Source organism: Thunnus maccoyii, chromosome 9, assembly GCF_910596095.1.
Source record: "Thunnus maccoyii chromosome 9, fThuMac1.1, whole genome shotgun sequence".
NCBI classification, from domain to species: domain Eukaryota; kingdom Metazoa; phylum Chordata; class Actinopteri; order Scombriformes; family Scombridae; genus Thunnus; species Thunnus maccoyii.
The window spans coordinates 22,272,492-22,294,675 of record NC_056541.1 but is presented as its reverse complement, the minus strand read 5'-3'; the positions used below and the strand labels follow the sequence as shown (position 1 = coordinate 22,294,675).

The following is a 22,184-nucleotide window of genomic DNA, read 5'->3' as shown; positions in this document are numbered from 1 at the left end:
TAGCACCTTTACCACCAACCCAACGCCCCTCACCCCGTCTGGCCATAAGTCTCAGCCCAAACCTGCCTGGGGGTCACAAGGAGTGCCAAAGGTGTGGTGAGTGACGTGGCACTCTGGCTGACCCCTGGCAGCTTGGCAGGGCTGCCTCCCTAATGAGATTAGCTGGGTAATGCCGACTCTGTGTCTGTTTCTCCTGCCGCCCAGCCCGGCCCACCCTGGGGCTCTTTATTTAGCCAGCAGCAGGACAGGGTGTGCCAGCATTCGCAGGTCGAGGGCAGGACAGGACCCACAAGCCCACTGCCCTCCATTTTCCCTCCTCCCCACCCCATCTATCTGAACTGCCCAGCCTGGGTTTGTAGCTTCCCCATTCTGATGCTGCATTGTTTTTGTCTTTTGTTGTGGCTGTGTGTCAAACTCCCTCAGTATATATCCGTCTGTCGCTTTCTCTGTGTCTGTGACTTACGGTATCTCTCTCATTTCGTGTCTGCATGCAGCTCCATATTCCTCTCTTTCTCCATCTTTCTTTGCTCTCTCATTATTGTTCATTGGGCACACAGGTAAAAGTGCCCTTTAATGACTGGACAATGAGTGGGCAATGATCAAACAATGCCCTGATCCCTTGAAACACACACACACACATACACACTCTCTGCCCCGAGCCAGGCGACCGAGCAAGGAACCCAGGAACCTCAGCTCTCATGCGTACGTGTGACTGGCTTTGATGATTGCTCATAGCAGCGTAAAGTGCAAAGCTGCTCACTGTACCGCCCTGCGAAGACACACAGACTTAGACAGTATTACCAAAGCTGTGGCCACCAACCTGGAACTAGCTCGTCAGCCAAACTGTTAGTTAGCACGTAGAAAAATACAATTTTAAGCAATCTTTACTCAGAACATGATACTAAATTTTCTGTCTCTGTACAAGTGTAACCCTCTTTGCCTCTTCAGCCCCTTTTGTCCCTTTGTTTAGGAGGCTCTGAGAGATGTTATTAGTACCCATATTAGCGTTGAGCACGTTTAAGTGCCAATTAAACGCCTACAACTTTGTCACCGTAACAGAGTGTTTTTATGAGAGGGTCCTCAACAGACAGGGGGCCTCCCATGGCACAGGTGTGCCCCCCTCAGCTCTAGGGTCACTTTCATCCTGGAATGTGTGACAGCTCCTGTGAGTCTGACAGTGCTGTGCAGCCCAGCCCAGGTGTCCAGGTATTCTTGCTTTCTGTGTGTGATTGTGTGTGTGTGTGTGTGTGTGTGTGTGTGTGTGTGTGTGTGAGTGTGTGTGAGTGTGTGTGTGTGTGTGTGTGTGCTCCAACACCTGCTTGGCTGTGGCCCTAGGGCACAGACAGGTTCAAGTTCCACCCAAACAAACATCCTGTACCAGTCGCTCATTAGACACGTGTGCATGTGTCTGCGTGTGTGTGAATGTATGCATGTTTGTCTGCATATGTCTGGCAAAAGTGTGTGTAACCAACGTACTTATACTGTATGCCCTCTGTACTCATCATTTACACTGAGGTATTGTGTTACCTAGAAGTGTCAAAGTCTGCTTTTGTGCCGACAGACAGTCAGCTTGCTCTTCACCTTGTGATTGCTCTTGATCACACTGGCGTCAGTTTCTGACATTTTGTGTCCCTGCTCATCTCTGGCCACGTGAGAACACCATGGACAAATGTGTCATCCTCAGCCAAGAGCAATATTTAGAGAGGTGAATTAGCTTTAACCTGAATCCCATTCTCTGTGTTTCAGTTTAACACATCTCCCTTTCACACAGACATGCCAGAATGCACACTGAAAAGAACTCGCTCTCTCCGTCTCCCTCTTTATCTATTGCTACAGCACAGACAAGTCACAAAATGCACGCTGAAAAGAACAGAGATACACATGCACACACACACGCGCGCACGTGCACACACAAACACACATACCGTCCCCCGCCCCCATATCACATTGCTGATATGAACCTTTAGAAAAGAGAAAAGAAATCCTGTTGAATGAAATGAAATTGTGAGGTGGATTTAGAGGCCTCCATGTTAATCTCCAAAGAGAACTGCAAACATAATAGCCATGCAGTTGGAAACTTAATTAACCGGAGACCTTGTCCATAGATGGCAGGTCAAGGGAATCTCACCCACACAGCACCTCATCTTTTCTAGTCAAGGCATTGCTCTGCATTACTACAAACTGAAGATCTCCCTCAACTCTGTTTATATCTTCATAAGTCCCTGGAGTACATATGGTATTTCCTTGTATATGTATGTATAGGCATCATTACGTGAGTGGCATAGCCAAGCTTTGTTTTTATCTGCAGCATTCACTTTTGAGTGGACAAGTCCAGATTTCTTAGTGTTGACATGCTTATGAGGACACTAAAATCTCTCTCTCACTTATTTATATATCATTAACATTGTGAAATAAATTTAACTGCCGGCTGTATTTCATATTATCTGTTTCTTACACTTTTCTTGTATCTACATTTTTATCAAGAAGAAAGAAAAAAATGAATTAAAACATGTAATGCCTTAGAATAAGTGTGTGTAGCATTAACATGAGAATCCAAAGGGAAATTCTGTTGAGCCGCAGTTTAAAAGTCATGCTTATATTCATTGCAGAGATATACAGTGAGCAGACAGGCAGTTATGATGCCCTGTGTGTATTTAAAATATTTAGAGTGTAACATTTATGAGAGTCTGGCTCATTTCCTGTTGTTGGTTCTGTTTTGGCAGAAAGGTTGATTTGGTGAAGGAGAAGTTAGTATATTTAATTTAAAAAAGTGCAAACTGCCAACTTCATTTAACTCAGCTGTGAATATTTTTACACTTTTCTCACATTTCACATGTTTATACTTAAGCACTCCCTGTGATATCAATGAGGGAAGCCCAATGAGTTTGTGAGAGACTTTTTGTGAATGAGAGCCTTCTTGTCCATGCATGTATGCATGTATGCACATCTGCGATGAATGTCTTGTTGCTTGAGTTTGTGTTATCCTCTGTGTCACAGGGCATGGTGCCCAATTCAGGATCTGTGGGGTGGCTCATCATAGTGTGCCCCTACAGGGACACTGGAGCAGGACAGCCCCTAGCCATATGGCAGAGGTCCCTGGTCTGTTGGCTGGCCAGTCACACTTGGACCACAACACACACACAGTAGCCACTTCCCTGGAGACTGAGGCTTTGGGCTGTATGCTAATGGCTGAAGTTTCTGGAGTCTTGGATTTTGAGATTTTACCGGGTTCCATTCCTCACACACATTTCCATTAAAGGCAAAAGGGCCCACAAGAGTGTCATGTTTTAAAGATGCCTCTAGAAAATACTGGTGGCTAGAAGGTTGAAAATAGGAGAGTCTAGATTACCCAATGCCAGAAAAAACACAGAAAAGTAAACAGGAAAGAGTAATTTAAGTGTGTGAGTGTCAGTAGGAGTAGAGAGGCAGAAAGTGAGAGAGTATGCATGTAAGGTAGAAAGTGTCAGAGGGGTAAGAGTCAGATAAACAGATTAAGAAAGTATGTGAGGGAGAAGAGGATAAAGCAGACAGAGACGGAAAAAAAATAAGGGCATGAACGTTGTGTTGAGAGAAAGGGAAAAGAGCAGCAAGAGAGAGAGAAAGATAGAGAGAGGATCCCACTAGATGGGAGATTGTAACATCACACTGTAGGGTCCCTTATGGGACAGCTGCAGACGGAGCACACTCCCTGCTGCATGCAGGAAGAGGAAGCTTTGCCAGCATGGAAAACATACAAGAGAAGAACGAGAGACGAGCGAAGCAGAGAAAAACGCAGTTCCCCCCAGAGACGAAGTGGGAATTTTCTGCTAGCGCAAACACTATGTAGGCAGATAGCTGAGAAAGAAGACGAGAGGAGATGGCAGAGAATAAGTAAAAAGAGGGATGCTGAAGGAAGGGAGAAGTATGATGAATAGATGAAATGGTGGGAAAGTAGAGCAGAAGGGTTCAGAGAACAAGAAAGGCAGGGGGGGTCATTCTTTGCAGAAGTCAGATAAATTGATCTGTAACATGATGGTGTAATGAGGACAGACCAGAGTTCATAGTGTGATTCAGTAAGAATGTTTGACAGTACAAAAGCATACCATCATACATGACTAAAGAAAGGGTTTTTGATATTCTTTGAAATTGTGATCCACGCCGTCATCTCAGAGTTGCATTTGTACAACAGTTAAAATGTTCTCACATCTTAAAATACCTTGACATGCTCTATGATAACTCACTAAAATTACCAGTAGTGCTAATTACCACTAAAAACACTAAATTTAATATTGATCAATATTGATGCTCACCTTACACTTTTTCATTCGCATTCGCAACTTCCGTATTGCACTACAGTTTATGCCTTCATTAGTTGAATCTTGATGCCATCACTGCACTGAACACCATGGTGAACACTGTGGAAGCCAATTTTATTATAGGGCGTAACCCTTGACAACCACTCTGTTTTAGGATGCAAACGCATTGCCCAGAATATCCCCCAGCACAATATCAAGTATGATATCTATGTATATATGGTATACAGTACCAATCAAAAGATTGGACACACCTTCCCATTCCCTTGAATGAGAAAGTATGTCCAAACTTTTGACTGGTACTTTATCTGCAATGTAATGTGTGTGTGTGTACATGTGTGTGTGTACTGCTGGATGGGAGAGGGGGTAGATGAAAAGTGCCATTAAACTGGAGTAACCTAAGTGGTGTATTAGTGCAACTCAGTCAGAGCCATGGGGTCATCAGAGAGGCTCTGATCAGGGGTCAGAGTGTGCTGCTGTGAAATGGGACATTACTGCGCACCAACACAGCAATAAATACAGAAAGAAACTTTAACTGCTGTAAAATATGAGGCAGCCCTCTCTTTTTGCAGCATATAGGGTGTGCATATCAGTGGGTGTGAGCTCACGCACGCAAGAACGCATGTGTTTAAGTGTGTGTCTAGGGCTGTGGTTTTGCTTAAGGGAGGAAAGAGGATGGGGTTAGGGAGGGGTTTAATATGCCACTTTAGCCCTCAGGGGGGTGTACAGTTGAAAGTCAGTGCATGAGGCGTGCAGAATCACACCAGCCTGCATTACAGAGGGACTAGGGGTGGTGGTGGATTGGATGAGTAGGGTGGGGGCTGCTATAAAAAGTGAAATCATATCACTTAGCGGCTGAGTGCAGATAAAGCTGTGTTTGAACTGCAAGGCATAAATTATACATTGTAAACAGAGCGTTGGGAGACTACGGATCGTTTAAATTATGACAGAGGGTAGTTTTTCTACTTTTCTTTCTTCCTTCCCGCACTTCTGTTTCTGCCGCTCTCACTCAGTTTCCTTCTTCATTCTCTCAGTCCCCCAATCCTGCTGACTTTTTTGCCTCTTGCCTCTCTTTGTCCCTTTCCTCCATCACCTGCCTCAACAACCAGCCACCTCCAACATACACACGTGCGCTTGGTCACATCCTTTAATTGTTTATTACTTTATGTTTGAATGAGCCATGTTCTCCCAATGCGTCTGTTAAATGTTGTAATAGCTACTTGGTTATTGTTGAAACGCCATGGCACCTCCCCTCACTGCTCCCTCTCCCGTAGTGTTATTGAGAAGTAGCGTTCCACACATGTCATGGATGAAGGACAAAACTGGGTGAACGGGCTGGCAGAGCTTTACATGATTTGATCAATGTTTCACTCCTGCATAGTTCAAGGTGGGCTGCTGTGTGTTTTTTTTTTCTAAAGGTGCCTTCGTCCCCCCTGACAAGTGCAAGGTTATTGATCAGTTTATTCTATTTGCTTTTGACCACTCGGCACCATTTCTCTGCTCACAAGTCAATAGTGGAGGATTGAGAGGGTGAGTGCCTCCCCTGACCTCCCCTCCCTCAATCTCTGACGCTCGTCTTGTCCACCCCACTACACTCATGCACACACAAATACAGAGCAACACGCACACACAAAATGAATCTCTCTGCCTGTTGTACCCACACCTCTGATCCCAGCTACAATTTTGATTAATCTTGAAGTGCTGCAAGGTCAGGGCAGGACTGTGTGTGTATCTGGTGTTAGCTGATGCTGTCAGATAAAGGTCTTAAGCTCTGTTGGGGTGGGTGCTCTGTTTTTTTTTTCTGTGTGTGTGCGTGTGTGTGTGTGTGTCTGTGCCAGGGTGGTGTAGATAGTGTCTCCTCTAGAGGTGAACGTGGCCACTCTGAAGCAGGGATCAGTGACCTTGCCCAGTTTGGCAGGCAATACTCAACTTGTGTGTCTGTGTGTGTGATTGTGCATACATGTTTGTTCTTGTACTGATAAGAAAGTCTTCTAAGCAAGGACTGTTGGGCCATGTTCGGACCAACGATAACACTGCATCAACAAAACGCAGGGGCTCCATCGGTCTGGGTGCATTGCTGCAGGTATAAGTATAGGTATAATGACACTGTACAGTGGTTTATCGTCTTTTGAGGCAGAATTTTTAAACTCTATCATGGCAGCAATAATGGGCTGTAGTGGCTCATTACTTGCATGGTAAATAATAGAATTAGCACAATGCTTCATGGTACATGGTAATATGCGGTTGCACATATTTGGTTGGCCAAGACAATTATTAACAGTGCCAACTTTTATCACCAGATGATGATGATGGAGCCATCTGAGAAGACATTTTCACTGCACTGCTGTATTTGAAGCAGAACTTTCGTCAGGTTAGGTTCCTTATCAGAGTTGTGTTATAGTTAATTCCACACTGGAATAAAAAAATATTAGGGTGAAGATTCTGGTGCGTGATTGCGTGAAGTGAATGGAACATCTTAGTGCATCCAGCAATTCTAATATGTTTGTGCTTCTTAGTGCCTTTACCATTGTGTTTAACTAGGAAAGTTTTACTATGTACATTTCATTTATTTTTGGGTTATGTATTAGCATAGCTCAGTTTCTCTCTCTCTCTCTCTCTCTCTCTGCTCATCAGCGTTGCTTCATTTCAGGACTTAGTTCATTTATGAAGACCAGACTGGGGCTGCAACCCCTCGCCTCTCCACGGAGCGAGAGGAGATAATTATTCTCTTTCTGACTCACACATTTCGATGAAAAATGCATACAGCTGGGGCTCGAAGCAGCTTATCAAAAGGTTAACTTTTCCCACAGTTGTCTGTGCCTACAAAGGGGAGCATTTCCGACAACAGTGGCAGCGACAGACCACTTTGTGTTTTCCTGCTGTTTTGTTTGGGTGTTTTCAACATTGTTGTGACCCACCGGTGGCCCGATGCTTGGTTTTCCCAAAGTTAACTTTCAATCAAGAGACAAGCCAGCTGTTGTTTGTGTTGTGTTCTGTACATCATTTCTTGAGGAGCCATCTGAGTGCAGATTCACAGCAAAATGATTCAGACATAAATATATATATACAGCATTCAGTTATTTCGTATTATCAGCTTTCAGCTTTATCTTGTATACAATTAAACACTGGCTTTACATGCAAACAAATAGGCAAACCAGCTTTCATGCATCTCTAGCTTGCTTATTATAATTTTATCCATAATCCCGTACAACCATCATGAAGTGTGAGCAAGCAGAAGATTCCCTTCTCTGGCAAACGTATACAATATGCTATATTCAGTATGCACGTCATTGTGCTTGATAGCTCTTTAGATCGTCTCATTGAGATTCAAAAATCTTTCGCCTTTTTCACCTTCACGTACACTGTTTTCCCACATACACTTCTGTCACTCATTCATACACACGCATGCACACACACACACAAAGTTAAAACTCACACACTCACACTTGAGGCCTTATGTGGAAGGAGTGCTGCCTGGGAAAGTGATAGCAAGAGAAAAGAAGCTCTGGAGAGTGAGTTATCTCTTTAGATGTCATTGAGGGGCGCCTCTTTTCTCTCCCTCTCCTTCCCTCTATCATTTTCCTCTTTCTTCCCCTCTCTCTCTGTCTCCCTCTCTCTTGTTCCCACTTGCTCTCTCAAATCATGCTCGCCTCCAGTGGTATTCAGACAGTCCAAGGACAAAGTAGAGATATGCTGGGAGCAATGGACTGTCCGTCAGTGTGTGTTTGTGTGTGCGCGTGTGTGAGTGTGTGTGAGAGAGAGAGAGAGAGAGAGAGAGAGAGGGGTTGATGTTGAGTCTTTGAAGCTGTTCTCCCCCTGTCCTGACACTTCGGAATCTCGTCCCTCTCCATTGAACCCCCTGATGCTACATAACACACACACACAAAAACATACTTTTCAGGCTGCTGTGGACGCGCATAACAACACAATGTAAGATTTAAGATTCACCTAGAGCACAGTGCACAGCTTGCTATTGTCGAGGTCATGCCCTTGTGTTTAAGGACTGTTATATTTACTTCATTTTATATTTATTGACTTGTCAAGGTGACTGTAATGATATTAAATAGTTAATTTCCATAAAGATGTAAGATATGTGTTTGGTTTTTTTGATTATTCACCTGTCTGAGCCTCGTATCTGCGGCACCAAGCCAGGGGTCTCTATATTATTAAGTCATGTAGTGTGTTAATGTGGCCTTGGCTTGTCTGACTAAAGCAGACTGAAGTAGATGGCCCCAGGGTCTGTGACCCTGAGAGAGGCGCGCACACACACCTACACACAAAATCAACCAGATGCCTGACCTTCTCTCCTCATGACACACACACACACACACACACACACACAAAATCCATCCCGGAGACAGGCTTCTCCCTCTGTCTGTGTGTGACGCGGCAGCTCCGCTCTCTCAGACAAACAGGGGAAATCCTCCTTGTCTTGCCTTGTCCATCACAGACCATCTCACTGTCCCAGCGCACGTGGGCGCCTGCAACCCCTCCCCCAACCTCCCGGGCCAGGCTCCAAACCCAAGAGATTTAAACACCACACATGCACAACACACATATCTCGCACAGGCCTCTTGGCTCCAGCCGGGTTCCCCTGACGCAGGGACACACGCAGGCAGGAAGTTTGAGGAGAGGTTTGTGTCAGTTTGCTTCTCTTAGAACACTTCAGGTCTGACCCTCTCTTGACCATGCAGCTTCCTCCCCCTCCATCTCTCCGTAAACAACCACATCCCTGCGACTGAAGGCATGCCGACTCGCCAAGAGTAATAACATCACTCATGTTTTGATTTGAGGCTCGACGTCTACGTGAGTTAGGGAGGCTGACTCACGTATGTGTTTGTGTGTTATGTTTGAGTGTAGCGGGAGAAACCTTGTGTGTGTGTGTGTGTGTGTGTGTTTCCTTTTGGGTTTTCTCTGATTGCAGGGATGGCAGATCTTCGTCATGGAGGAAACCATGTTAACCTGTCACCTTAGCGGTCTTCTCCTCCCACTATTTATCTAGTGTGTGTCCTTAAAACACACACCCGCCCATGCACGCGTGTGTGCACATGCACGTCCCATAAAGAGCGGTCGTCCACTGATCTTGTTGAGTGTGTGTCAACTCCATTAGCACATTCCCAGATAGGGCCAGAGCCCTCTTATCTTTGGCGACCCATTAATTACACTTTGTTCCCTTAAGTGATCTATTTCAGACCTGCCCCGCCCTCAACACCCACTCTTTGCTATCTCCACCCCTGCCCTGCTCCTCCCCCACCTGACCTCTCTCCTCTCCTCTCCTCTTTTCTCCTCTCCTCTCCTCTCCCCTGCTCTCCTCTCCTCTCCTCTCTTCTCCTCTCCTCTCCTCTCCTTTCCTCTCCTCTCCTCTCCTCTCCACTGCTTCCTCCTACTATCTCCCCCTCTCTGTACGTGTTACAATGCATGGGATCACAAGGTCGTGTGACAAGTAGCTCTATACATGCACAGCAGGTGTATGTATGTGTGTCTGTTTGAGAAAAAAAAGACACTTGAGGCTTACATAGTGCTCTGTTAGTGGATTTAGATGTTAAATTCCCATCACATTAGACTCTTAGTTGAAAAATGTGTAGAAAATCATACAGTTTAGTGTATCACATGTTCCACTGGGTATACTGCCGTGGCCAGAAAATGTCCTTCAGAGCCCACATATCTTTTCTCTCGCTGTATTGGTTACCTTGTCTAAGCCAATTCTGTGCCAATTCAACTCTTCATGTGAGTGTACAAATGTGAACACTGAATCACCCTTGAGCTAACATGAAAATCAACATTTGTGCGAACCACATGAATATGGTTTTATACCTATCAAGTGTGTATCTGTATTGTCTTTTTGTATGTGTGTGTGCCCTTTGCACCAGGGAGATGCTAGGCAGTTAGAAGTGCTAGATAATCAAGTGGTGTTAGAGCAAGCTCTCTGTTACTCAATATGCCACCTCACCCAAGAAACCCACAAGCCTGTGTATGTATGTACACATGAGTACACTTTCATTTCATTACAGTTAGAGCCTAAATAGGTACATGGGCAACTGCTTTGTGCTAACCTAGTTATGTTTTCCCAACATTGTTGGAGATTGACACGGGTGACAAATCATTGTGTAGAGTATCAAACATTTGTGTCCACTTAGTTTGTAGTGCTAAAGAGATCTTTGGGTGAAGTGCTGGTCATGACTACTGTGCCTATAAGGCTATCAATCCACTTCATGCTTTTTACCACCAAACAAAAGCTGTAGCATTGAGAAGAACATGTAACAACACATTTTTTTCACATTGTAAGCAATGAAAGCAGCAAGGGCCATGCTGTATGAACATTTACAGGCAAAGGACACAGATTTATTTGGTGGAATGTAAAGAAAAAAAGGGGAAAATCATTTAAACAACATTTTGCTATGTATCTTACACTTCCCTCACTATGCTGCCAGTGTATAAATGCTTTAGATACTATGCAGTTATACCTTGCATTTCACAATACATGTGCCAGTAGTGTTAATTGCTGTGCTCCATTCTCCTATAGAGCTTACACAACCTGGTTAGTGAAGGATCTTTGTAAGGTGTGTGCGATCACCATGGCCTTGTGTGGATGGGGGTTCTCACACTCAAGGCTGTCTATTCTGTGACCATTGATTCTGAATGTGGCCTGTCTTTCTTACAGGTGCAAGGGGCCCTCTCTTACCCCTCTCCTCCTCCTCCACCTCTTTTGTGATGTGTGTATGTCTGATATTGTAGAAGTGTGCATGTGTGTGTGAGTGTGTGTTTTTCTATGCCTGGTATTGTCCTGAAGGTGCTAGGGAGGTGCATGAGCTCGTGCATGTGTGTGTTTCCGTGTGCATGTGTGTGTTTCAGACCTCATTGTGTTGAAGTGGAGCAGAGGTTGTGTGTTTATGTGAGTAAGGAGTGAGTGTAGTATGGTGAAGTGGTGTAGCGAGTGTGCACTTTGGCTTGGATTTGGTTATACAGACTCTGTGCTTGTGTGTGAGTGTGTGTGCGTGTGTGTGTGTGTGTGTGTGTGTGTGTGTGTGTGTGTGTGTGCGTGTGTGTGTCTGTGTGTGTGTGTTAGCGTGTGCGCATGCTCCATCTCCACCAGTGTCTTTGGCAAGGTTGTCTGTCCTGACCCTTACCCAAGCATCATGATGTGTGTGTTTCAGTGTATGTGTGTGCACTTGTGCCTATGTGGGTGCACGTATACGCATGCATGCAGTGCCTCCACTAATGGACAATCTTTGTATGGGCCTCTCTTTTCAGCCATGCTGCTTTTGAGACACATTGTGCCTGGGCATAGAAACAGAAGCTCTCCATTGCCCCTCAATAGGCCAAAAACAAAACCGTGTCAGGCGAGCTAGCAGCCCCCGAGTGTTTGCCATTTAAGTCCCAACCAATGGTGGTGCAGAAGGAACAAAGGGCCTGGACAGGGAAGGAGGCCTGCACTGTTTACAGTGCTAATGTCTGGGTGGCACTCCCAACAAGACCCCTCCATACACATACATGTGTACGCATACTCAATCACTCAATATCTCTCTTTTTATGTATTTCTCTGGCACATACATACACTGAATCAACAGGTACACACATAGACAATGTGCATGTGTGTGACAACAATTGTCAGTGAATCTTGGACATGCAGGAGTGAACATTTGTTCCCGGTAATGATGGAGCACAGATCTGTCACTAGAGGCAAAATGGGAATGGTTTATAAGGAAAGGAATAGCAGATTTTTTTTGTTATGTGTTGCATCTGGTAACTGAAGTGTCAATGTTTTGTTTTTCAAACTTTCATGATTTTTTTTTTTATTACAAAGACATTCTCACAATATGAGTTTCCTGGTGTAGTCAAATAGTTTAGTTAGTTATGTGTGCTCAGACTATCATCTCACATTCTCCCTTTTAACCAAATAACATATTTTATTTAATTTTGTCAACTCAAAACAGGTTTCTTTCCTTTTGGTTTAGCCACGTCTGAAATTGTAATCTCAATTTTTATCAAAATGGCTTCCTGATTAAACAGGACAACAGAGAGTCCTTTTCTATGGATATAAGGAAAATAAAATGTGTACAGTTTAATTAAAACAAATATATTCTACTTTCAATTGATTTAAATTGTCTCTCATTTTATTGTACAGCATACTGGCTGTTATATAGGAGGTATAAGTGTCCTGATGTCCTGCTATGTGTCCCAATGACACTGAGACAAATTCTTATCAACTTGTTTTTTGTGCTTAATATACATATACAGTACAAATTGGAGAAACAGAGAAAAAGTTCAACCAATGTCTTTGTTAAATGTCACACACAACTGCCTCTCCTCTTACTCCAAAGTGTCTCATCCCATTTCAGTAGAGCAAAGTAAAACAACTGACATTGAGAGGTGCTGTCATAGGCGAGGGTATGTTTGGGCTTTCGATTTTTACTGAAGAGGAGAGGGGAGTCTGACACTGGTATCAAACAGCTTTCGCTGTCCTTGGACCAGGGTTATCTTGTAAATACTCTGCTCCGAGTCTATAAAAGTGAGGGTCCTTTATGATGGCCAAGGCCACTCATTCACGTTAAAATAAAAAAGCACTCAGTGCAGTCTCAGTGTCTGGGTAGGGAGGCGGCGAGTGGGGAAGGATAGATGAAGGGAGGGTACTGAAGGAGAAAGAAGTAGAAAGTAGACTACAGTGCTGCACTGTCTTTTGTGTGAAGTGCTAGTTGTCACAAGTTTTACTCTGCCTGGAAATATTATGTGGAATGTAAAGTATCTTAGATTGGATAATTTCAACAAGTTACTGTGATATTCTCCCCTCTCTGGGCTTTCACTCGATTTTGTTTCCCTGTATCTCTCTTCTGTTTGTATTTTATTCTAAGTAAATACAGTCCCCTCAGCGGCCCCTGTAGCTAGTGATTCAGGTTCCTCATCTCTGGATGTGTAATGAGTTCTGCCTTGTTTTTGTCTAACAACAACACACAATAATAAGCAAAGTAATTAAATGCAGTACGAGAAGGGGGGGCAGACCCCACTTACCGACGAGCATTAAAAATGAATTGCATTCAAGAAACAGCAGTGGTATTAGTGGTTTGATGAAATGAGCTCTGTTTTGAGTAGTTTTTCTGTTTCATTTTTTTCTTGTTTGATGCATGCGTGTCTATCCTGGCCCTGTAGATGTGTGAAAGCTTAGTACCGTGTTGATTTTATTGAAAATAAGACACATACTGCAGCATAGCATAAACAAAGTCTGATTATACCTGTGTTACAGTGTCTGTGGGTTTGATGTGGATGTGTCTTCACCCTGAGTGGAAATTGAGTGGTGATGGTGGGGAAGGGATAAATTTAGATTTAATTAGCTTTTTGACTGAGGACAACATCTCCATGTTTTGTTACAGAGGACAGAGTTGCTCTGGCAGTGTGGCTGACCGGCTGTCACCTGCCTGGGTTCTCTTTGACCTCATCTCCAGTGGCAACATGGCCTTCCCCCCTCGACAGACAGCCACGTGGGGCAAAAAGACATTCTTGACCTTTATTCATGTCGGCAAGCAAGATGACAACATGCATAACTGACTGCGCACACACGCACACTCATTATCTGCACACACACTGTGCACATACTCTCGCACACACCACGGAAGATCATCTAATATCAGAGACCGTCAGGGGCGGAAATCCGATCGTCTGACAACCAGGATACAGATAGCGATTCCCCACTGCTGATCCATGCAACAGATAGTTTCCACAAACAGCCACCCGGCTAAGGTTACAGCCAGCCAGGGCCCACTCCACAACGTGCTGCTGTGCCTCACATCGAGATAAAACAAAAGCTTAGGTTACCGTCGATAGGAAATCGATAAGAAAAGACACTGTTTGTGTTAGATTTTTGATGAAAACTTTGACAAGAGGAAATGAGAAAATGTTTGCTTCTGCATGCAATATCATGTGTATTAGTCCTGTTAGGTACCCTGTTTTTGTAATTTTCACTCCATGATTATATCATTGTTCATCTTCTTTTTTAATTGAAGCTCATTAAATGTTTAACCCAAATGTCAATATATTTGATTAAGCACTCATAATTGTTTAAAGAAATTCAATTTACACAAAGAAAAGTATCATCACTTTACATTTCCCTTGCCTCAAAGTCCTCTTAATAATTTGAATATGTATTTATATTATAAATGAAGTAAAGAGATATGGCCCCCTTCACATCAGTGTAATTACGAATCACAAAAAAAGAGTTTGATTCAAATAAAATAGGCCATTTGTACACAAGCAATTAACTGATGCGGCTTTAAATAATGTAGCCCAGATGGAACCTAATTATAGTCGGCATGCTTTGATTCGGGCTTTCTGTCGGAGTATCACTCGGGGCGTCACTTTGGCTTTTCAGTCACCTAGCATTTGTTTTGAAATTTGTGACAATCAGAGCCGATTACCATTTGTAACAGCATGCAGTGTTTGGTGCGGAGGGAAGAAAGCATGGCCCATAGCTATGGAGGAGTTTCCTTGTTTCCTTTTTAACAGCTCAAAACTCTCTTCTGTTCCCTTACCTCACTGCACACAAATGATAACAACCGTGTGTTTGGATGTGTGTGTGTGTGAGTGGGGGTGCGTGTTGGATTGTTTGGGGGAGCGTACAGCGGGTATGCGCTACATGTGTGAGTAAAAGTATGCGTGAGTGTCTGCCATCCATGCATAGATGCTTGCAAGTGACAAATCTGTGTGTTTGTGTGTGTGTGTATCAGCGTCTTGTACCAGTGTAGAGTCAGAGGGAGATCAAACCGTCAGTCAATTACCTTGAGAGGGCTCCAGTGGCTGTGACAGAGAGGAGGAGGCTAAATATCCAGGATCAAATACTCTCTGCCTGTCACATAATGAGGCAGCCTCACCGGGCTCAGACAACACACACGGAATGTTCAAACACAGGGCACAGGTTAGGCGCCCAACTGAAACTCTGCCACGACCTGAGCAGAGAGCACCAAAGAGGAGCTTTCACCACAGACCTTGTTTCTGTACGCGCTCTTACCTGCATTACAGTGAAACATCATCACAGCACGCCATGTGTCTGTTAGTGTGTGTTGCCTCGCCTCAAGGTTGCAGCCGTCATCATTCTACTTGCAGTAATAGACTCGGTTAAGCTTCCCGTCGCCCAATACTAATTATAAACACGTGAAAGTAAAGACAATTTTTCTCTGTATTTCCCATGACAATACCCAGTGTTATGGAGCTCACAGTAACATAATCATTATTGCATTTACAATAAATGAGGACATTATTGCATTTCTAATAAACTTCATCAGATTAATGCAATTACAATGATCATGTTAAAATTAGCAAAAGCAACTTAATTGATTCATAGTAATAAAATACAAAAAGCACAAGTAAATACACAAGGTACTTTATTTTCAAAAGTTTTATCAATTAAATGCAAGACACAAATTACAATTAAATCGATACAAAAGGAAGAGTGTCTTCATCTACTATATCTTGTTTTAACAATACATGAAATCATTTTCTCATATAAAAAAATATGCTTATTAGTTGAAAAACTTTTTCATTCAGTGGCTAAAATTGAGGATAAAGTAGTGTTCACTGGCTGTTTATGGGTTCACTTTACACACATATAGCCAGATGACACCACATCGATCCCCTCATCTTTTAAAGATATTACTTTGATTTGTGGCATAGCTGAGGTAATTCTCTCTCTCTGTCCCTCTAAGTCTTTAGTGGCTAGTGAAGCCTGGTCATTGGGGTTCCTCCTCTAAATCAGTGGTCACAACTCAGCTTTGACAACATCCATTAGGTTTGACACACTTGGCTATTAAAGGAAGAGTGGACGTAAGCTGTTAAAGGCTTATTTAAGCACGTGTGAGGGTGGGTTTATGCCTCTATGTGTGCGAGTGTTGTTGGGGGGGGGGGGGGGGGGGGGGGGTTCACTTCAACTCAAAGTCTCCACCATATAGAGGGGTGGAGCTTAACACCAGAGTCATTGGAGGGGCACAGGCTCATCTGCATATTGGCACAGAGACGCCCCCCTGGTGACCCCAAAGTGCGATGGGATAGGGTGGAGAGGCTGGCGGCGTTCCGGAGGAGTTCACCGCCAGTTCAGGGTGAACGAGGGAGCACTGCGGCATTGATCGCTTCTGCAGGAGAGAGAGAAAAAAAAAAGGACAAAACACAAGTAAAAACACTAGTGAGCGAGAGACCGATGAGACAGGGAAAATGGAGGAGGAGGAGGTGGAAAAGGATCACAGTGCCTTAAATTGGATATAAATGATAGATTAGAGGTGTGAGAGGGCTGTGTCTTTGTTTTCCAGAGATAGGTGTTATGTTGAGCCCTACACAGGTAGCAGAGTCACTGTGAGTGCCGGGTTATTGACTCCCATGATTGCCAGGCCAGTAAATTTGACCCAAGGTACTGACTGCAGTCTGCTATATAGCGTGAAGCGCAGTCCCTTATCTCAGAGTGATCGAGAACCCCCTTACATACTCTTACACACAAATATGACATACACACACACACAAACAAAACAAAACACACCACCAGCAACGTAACCCAAATTTACACTCAGCCCAGGACCCCACGCTTACCCCCAGTCTTACAATCATACACACAAACACACACACAGACACATGCACACCATCTCCATTAATGCGTCCAGCCAGGGGTCAATCTAATAAACATGGGGTCAGTGCAGTGGTCATCAGAGGCCTGTCTATGGTGAGAGAGCCTTTAAGGTGCTTCCTAATTGTATCCCTGTGGCCTTCCAGTCTATCTTTTTATAGCCAATTCCTTGTACACAGAGGAGAGGGAGGAAGCAAGGGAGGAAAGAGAAAGGCACTAAAGACAGGACCAGGGGTAAAGTGGTATTTTTAATGTACTACTGATTTGACTTATCTTAGAAGGGTTGTGTTTTTACACAAATCTAACTGATTTCAGATACTGAGCTTATCCTTTTTTAATCCTCCCAAGAAAATTGTAGGGACACATTTTAATATTCTTATCTTCACAAACAAATGCAGGTCCCATCTTAAAAAAAAAAAAACAGTCTTAAGTGTGCAAATAAAGACTCAAAAAAGAAAACTCATTACTGCCAGGCTTGTATTCGCTCATCCCTCTGTCTGTAAACACATGTAAATTTCTTTCACATCTATCTGTCAAAGGATGAAACTCTTAATATCATCTTGCAGGAAACCTATTCTCCCTCTGCGCAAGAGGGCACCTCAATATGGCTTCTCAAGTCCAGTTACAGTTGTGTTGCTAAGCAGCTGAGCTGCTAGCCAGCAGGGGCAGAAAGAAGCCATTATCTCTTAGCACTCTCACTGAATGGTTAGCGAGCAGGAGTGCAGACAAGTCGGGCAGCAGCTGCAGCCACGAGCTGTCCTGATCATTGATGCTCCGATGCCAAGCCAAGGTGTTCTGTGGCAGGTCTAGCTGGAGTAGTAGAAAACAGACTCTAAGTTTGCAAGCCATCCAACTAAAAGCTGGAGGCGTATGTACCAGATTTCAGGCTCTGGTGTGACCCCAACTTGGGAACAGACTAACCTGGAGGAGGTCAGAGGGAAACCCAGCACTACTGCCTCCCCCCGCCACCAGCAGACCACCTGATATGCTCGCTAGTTACCTCAGCTTCTGTCTTCCATTTCCTCAATCAGCCCTTTAGAATGAATGACTACCGCTCCACTGGTTTCGCTTAGTGCACCCATTGTCCATAACTATGGTTTTGTAGGAAGGCTTGAGATGGAAAGAAGGACGTGCAGTGGTGTTGCTTATCAGGTATCTGCTTGGATAACATATTAAAGCTGTCCCATTGGACTAATAGGTCATAGGCTGTCATGGCTCTCATGCATAAGGCCTTAGGCTTGCATGGAGGGATGCGATGAATTGTGGGATTGGTGAGCCTTAATACACAAGCATCTTATCGAATGGCCGCCATTCATTTTTTACCTTTTATGTTGCCACACTGGGTGTATAGGATGCTGAGCTACATTTTTAATTATGTTGGAATATCTACTATGCACTGTCTTTGCCTACAGCCTGACAATTTGCAAATAATTTGTGAAACCTGCTCATGCTTATGTTTGTGTGTGTGTTTCTGTGTGTGTGTATCTTTTCTATATAGGTACAGAGAGACATGAGTTGACCTCCTGGATGAGTTTCAACTCCATCTTCAGGTTCTTCAGTGAGGTCTTGGAGGCAAAAGAGGACGAGGAGGCAGAGGAGACCTCCAACATTGTCACCACACGCAGCAGCTCCCTCAAAAACAAACACCAAGATTTGTAGAGGACCAAGAACAATGAGTTGGAATAAGAGGAGTGGGAGGGGGGATCAGATGAGGGAGCAACAGAAAGGGAGGCTAAGGTTTCAGCTCCTTTCTGCTATTTTTTCTTTTTTCTCTCTCTCTCTCTCCCTCTGTAACCTCCATCTTTCCTGCCCCACTCTTCTCCCTGTGTGTCATTTCTCCCTTCCGGCCCTCCTTGGCTGTGCGCACACATAGCCTTGTTGTTGCAAGAGACAAGAGTACAGGGTCACCATGTATACATCACAATAACGTTTTGCATTACTTCTAGATGAACGCAACTGTCAAAGCAATATGGGCCTGAGTGTTAGCGCTTCCCATGGGCTGTGGCCTGGCTGCGGGTATGGGCCACGGCAGCAGAGATTAAGGCTGACAGGCGCTGTGCACAATGCGCTGTGGTGCACCTCTAATTGTCCTGACATCAGCCTGAACTGAGCTAATGCCCCGCCTGCCCTCCAGTCTGCACTGCTCAGTCTCTCCCTCCTCTCCCTCTTCCCCGCTGGTCCTAAAGCCTGGGCCGCTTACCCTGAAATCAGCTCATGCTGTATGGTATCTTCTGCTAACCATTAGATATCATTTCAACCTGCTCAGCGCCCTTTTTTTTTTTCTTTAGCCCTTACTCACCTCAATTTTTTTTAAACAAGTGAACACACGCTCTTAACTGGTCACCATTTGTTTTGTTTTAACAAAGCGTATTGTTTTTATGACTTCTTTATTCTCTAACCCCACTGCATATGCAGTCTGCTTTTAAACTTGACTTCTCTCATTCAGCTTTGTGTGAAATATGGTTCTAATATGTGCCATATATCTCTGGGTTTGCTGTGCTTATAATAAGAGAGATCTTTTTCTAATTTCTCAACTTTGAGCTAAATTTGAATGCATTGTTTCATACACACGTTCACACTATTTGATTTTTAATATTAAGCCAATACTCTTCAGTGCTGTAAATGTTTACTCTGGAGTATCCCTGGGTTTGATCTGCAAAATTATGGAGAGTCCATCTTTATATCTTTATTTCATATATATATATATAAATATATATATATATATGTGTGTATCCTTGAAATTGATGTCTCCAGATGATTGAATGTGATGAAACAAATAAAACAAACACAACCTGTGCCGAATATGGAAAATTCAGGACACTGAGCATATTTAAAATCACTTAAAGTCAAGCATCAAAATGGGTTTGAGGGATATCTCATTTTAACAGGAGCCAGAAGTCAGCTCACAACACTCATAAAGCCTCAATATATCGCCTTACACATGTCAGGAAATCCAAGATTTCAATATTATTCTAAGCCTGAATGATATTTCCTTAGATGTTGGAGAAATGTAACATATCTATTTTCCCCCCTTTTTTCCGTCCACCAAAGTACTTTTCTTGTGTACTTAGAAGTGACAAAGTCAGCTCCCTGCTCAGCTGCACATAATCTGACTATGTGACACAAACATGATAAAAAAAAAAAAATTTCCATAAGGCTGGTGTGTTTTATAAACCACTCAAAGCTTAATGGAATACATTTCTAATGTGTCATGACATTAGTAAAACCTCAAACTGGATACTAAATCTTATGATACCTTAGACACATTCTCAAATATGTACTTTTCTTTTTTTTTCACTTCAAATAGTTACCATTGTTTAACTTTTATACTGTGAAATCCTGCCTCTCCTGCCCACTGTGTGCATGGTTTAAGGCTTTTGTGGATTATCTTTCCGCTGTAATGAGACAACTGTGGCTGATGGTTGCAGGCCTAATTTCCTTTTAATTTGATTCAGATCTCTCCAGGTTTCAGCAAAGAAGTTGGCTTATTATTTGATTTGATGATTTTCGTTTCAAGATACCATTGCTCATCTTCCTGCTTTTCAGCTACAATCAGTTCATTTTTCACTCCATAATTTGTATATTGTTGCCTTAGGAATAAACAAGACTCTGCTCACTGTTTTTAATAGTATCCAGCAAGCCATATGTGAATGGAACTAAAGATGTAAGAGCAGCCTAAATCCAAAGCACAGTCTGCAAATAAAAGGGGACTAATTTTGCCAATTGCTCTTGAAGACATTATTTTTTGCAGATGGTTTATATGTTGTATTGGTTTAAGAAACACACATTTTGTTTTAAGCGTTTGGATTTTATGAAACCGCGAGTGTCCTGCCAGGTCACATATTTTTCTTAAACTCTCAGATGTCTGTCTCTTTTTCTTTTTAACCATTCTGGCTTTAAACGGTTTTCTTTCAAAGTTATTCTAAAGTTTCTTCAACGCAGTTATGACTCTTCATTTTACACAATTGATTCATTTTTGTAATTAACCTGTAAAACCTGTCGAAAGCAAATAAAATGAACTTTTGCACCTTGGTTTTTACCTGTCTATATTTTCCTGTCATTATTGATTTTCATTGCATATTGTTTTTTGTTTTTTTATGTCCTCGAGTTTTTATTGAAAATCATTAGATTTTTTTAACGGATGTCACTGCAGAATAACGCGCATTATAAATGTGTTGAACAATAAAATAGTCAGGAGCGAAAGTAAAGAGAGACAGAGAGGTTTCCGAAAGTGTAAAGTGAGTGCAGAAGGACGAGAAAGTCGAGCAGCAAGTGAAAAATGACCTGAGTCATCATCTCACATAACCGAAGACCACCTAACCTTCATGTGCTGCAGCACAATCGGCCGGTGTCAGTTAAGTGCCTTTTATCAAGTTTTTAAGCTAAAATGTTTACCTTAATCCACTGCTGCTTTTTAAAGCGAAGCTGTAGATAAAAGTTTTAAAGGTTGCATTTTTATACAGGTCAAGCTACAGGAAGAGAGTGTATGCAAGAAGTGTGTCAAAAGGAAAACAAACCATAAACAGTAATTCCCCTTTTTTTGGTCATTAATTTTGGCAAAGTGAGCCCCCCTCCATCCCGGCGAGGTTTTACAGCATCATTTGTTTTCACACGGTGAAACCGATCAGGTCATTAAACGCCCCCTCAATAAATCTTTAGAAATCTTTTCCATTAACCCCCGAACAACAAGTGGAACCAGGCGAGTCCCCCTCACACCGTGTCAGGCCGTTGATTAAAGAGGGGCATTCAATCACACACACTCTCTCTCTCTCTCTCACACACACACACACAAGTGAATTACTCAACTTTCTCTCTTACAAAAATGAGTTTAGAACGTCATAGGGGCATCAATAGTAAATTTTAATTTAGCGATTTGCTGAGAGAGAAAGATCTGTATTCTATCTATCTATCTATCTATCTATCTATCTATCTATCTATCTATCTATCTATCTATCTATCTATCTGATTAATTAGTCTAACTTGCCTCCTGTCCCGAGCAATGAACGGGCGGTACCGAAAAGTATGACCTCCCGTCAGTGATCAAAGGCAGACGACTAATACACAGCGGAATTAGAGTAAGATTAATTAGACAGATTAAGATTATACGGTATATAAAGTATATCCTTCAGTTTACACCCAGCTCACAATACAAATAAAACTTTTCAATCAGGCATCAGTAATCCAGTTTTCCCACAATTTGGCTTTAATAAACTTCATAACTAAATAGAAACTGTGCCATTTATCTTTAAGTAATTTTGTAAGTGTCCTGTGTATTCAGATGAATCACTCTGTCATAT

At 43.0% G+C, this 22,184-nt stretch overlaps 1 protein-coding gene across 5 annotated transcripts in view; it reads left to right on the top strand.

Annotated features, from left to right (window-relative positions):
- Positions 1 to 20,932, top strand: part of fam172a (family with sequence similarity 172 member A) — a 150,581-nt gene extending 129,649 nt beyond the window's left edge. For 3 of the 5 annotated variants that reach the window (XM_042421383.1, XM_042421388.1, XM_042421387.1), the window contains one exon: positions 18,386 to 20,932. In XM_042421383.1, coding sequence (XP_042277317.1) covers positions 18,386 to 18,546 — 161 coding nt within the window. In that variant the 3' untranslated portion in view covers positions 18,547 to 20,932. The remainder of the gene's footprint in view (positions 1 to 18,385) is intronic. The other 2 variants (XM_042421385.1, XM_042421384.1) reach the window with 1 other exon arrangement.
- Positions 20,933 to 22,184: the final 1,252 nt, after the last annotated feature.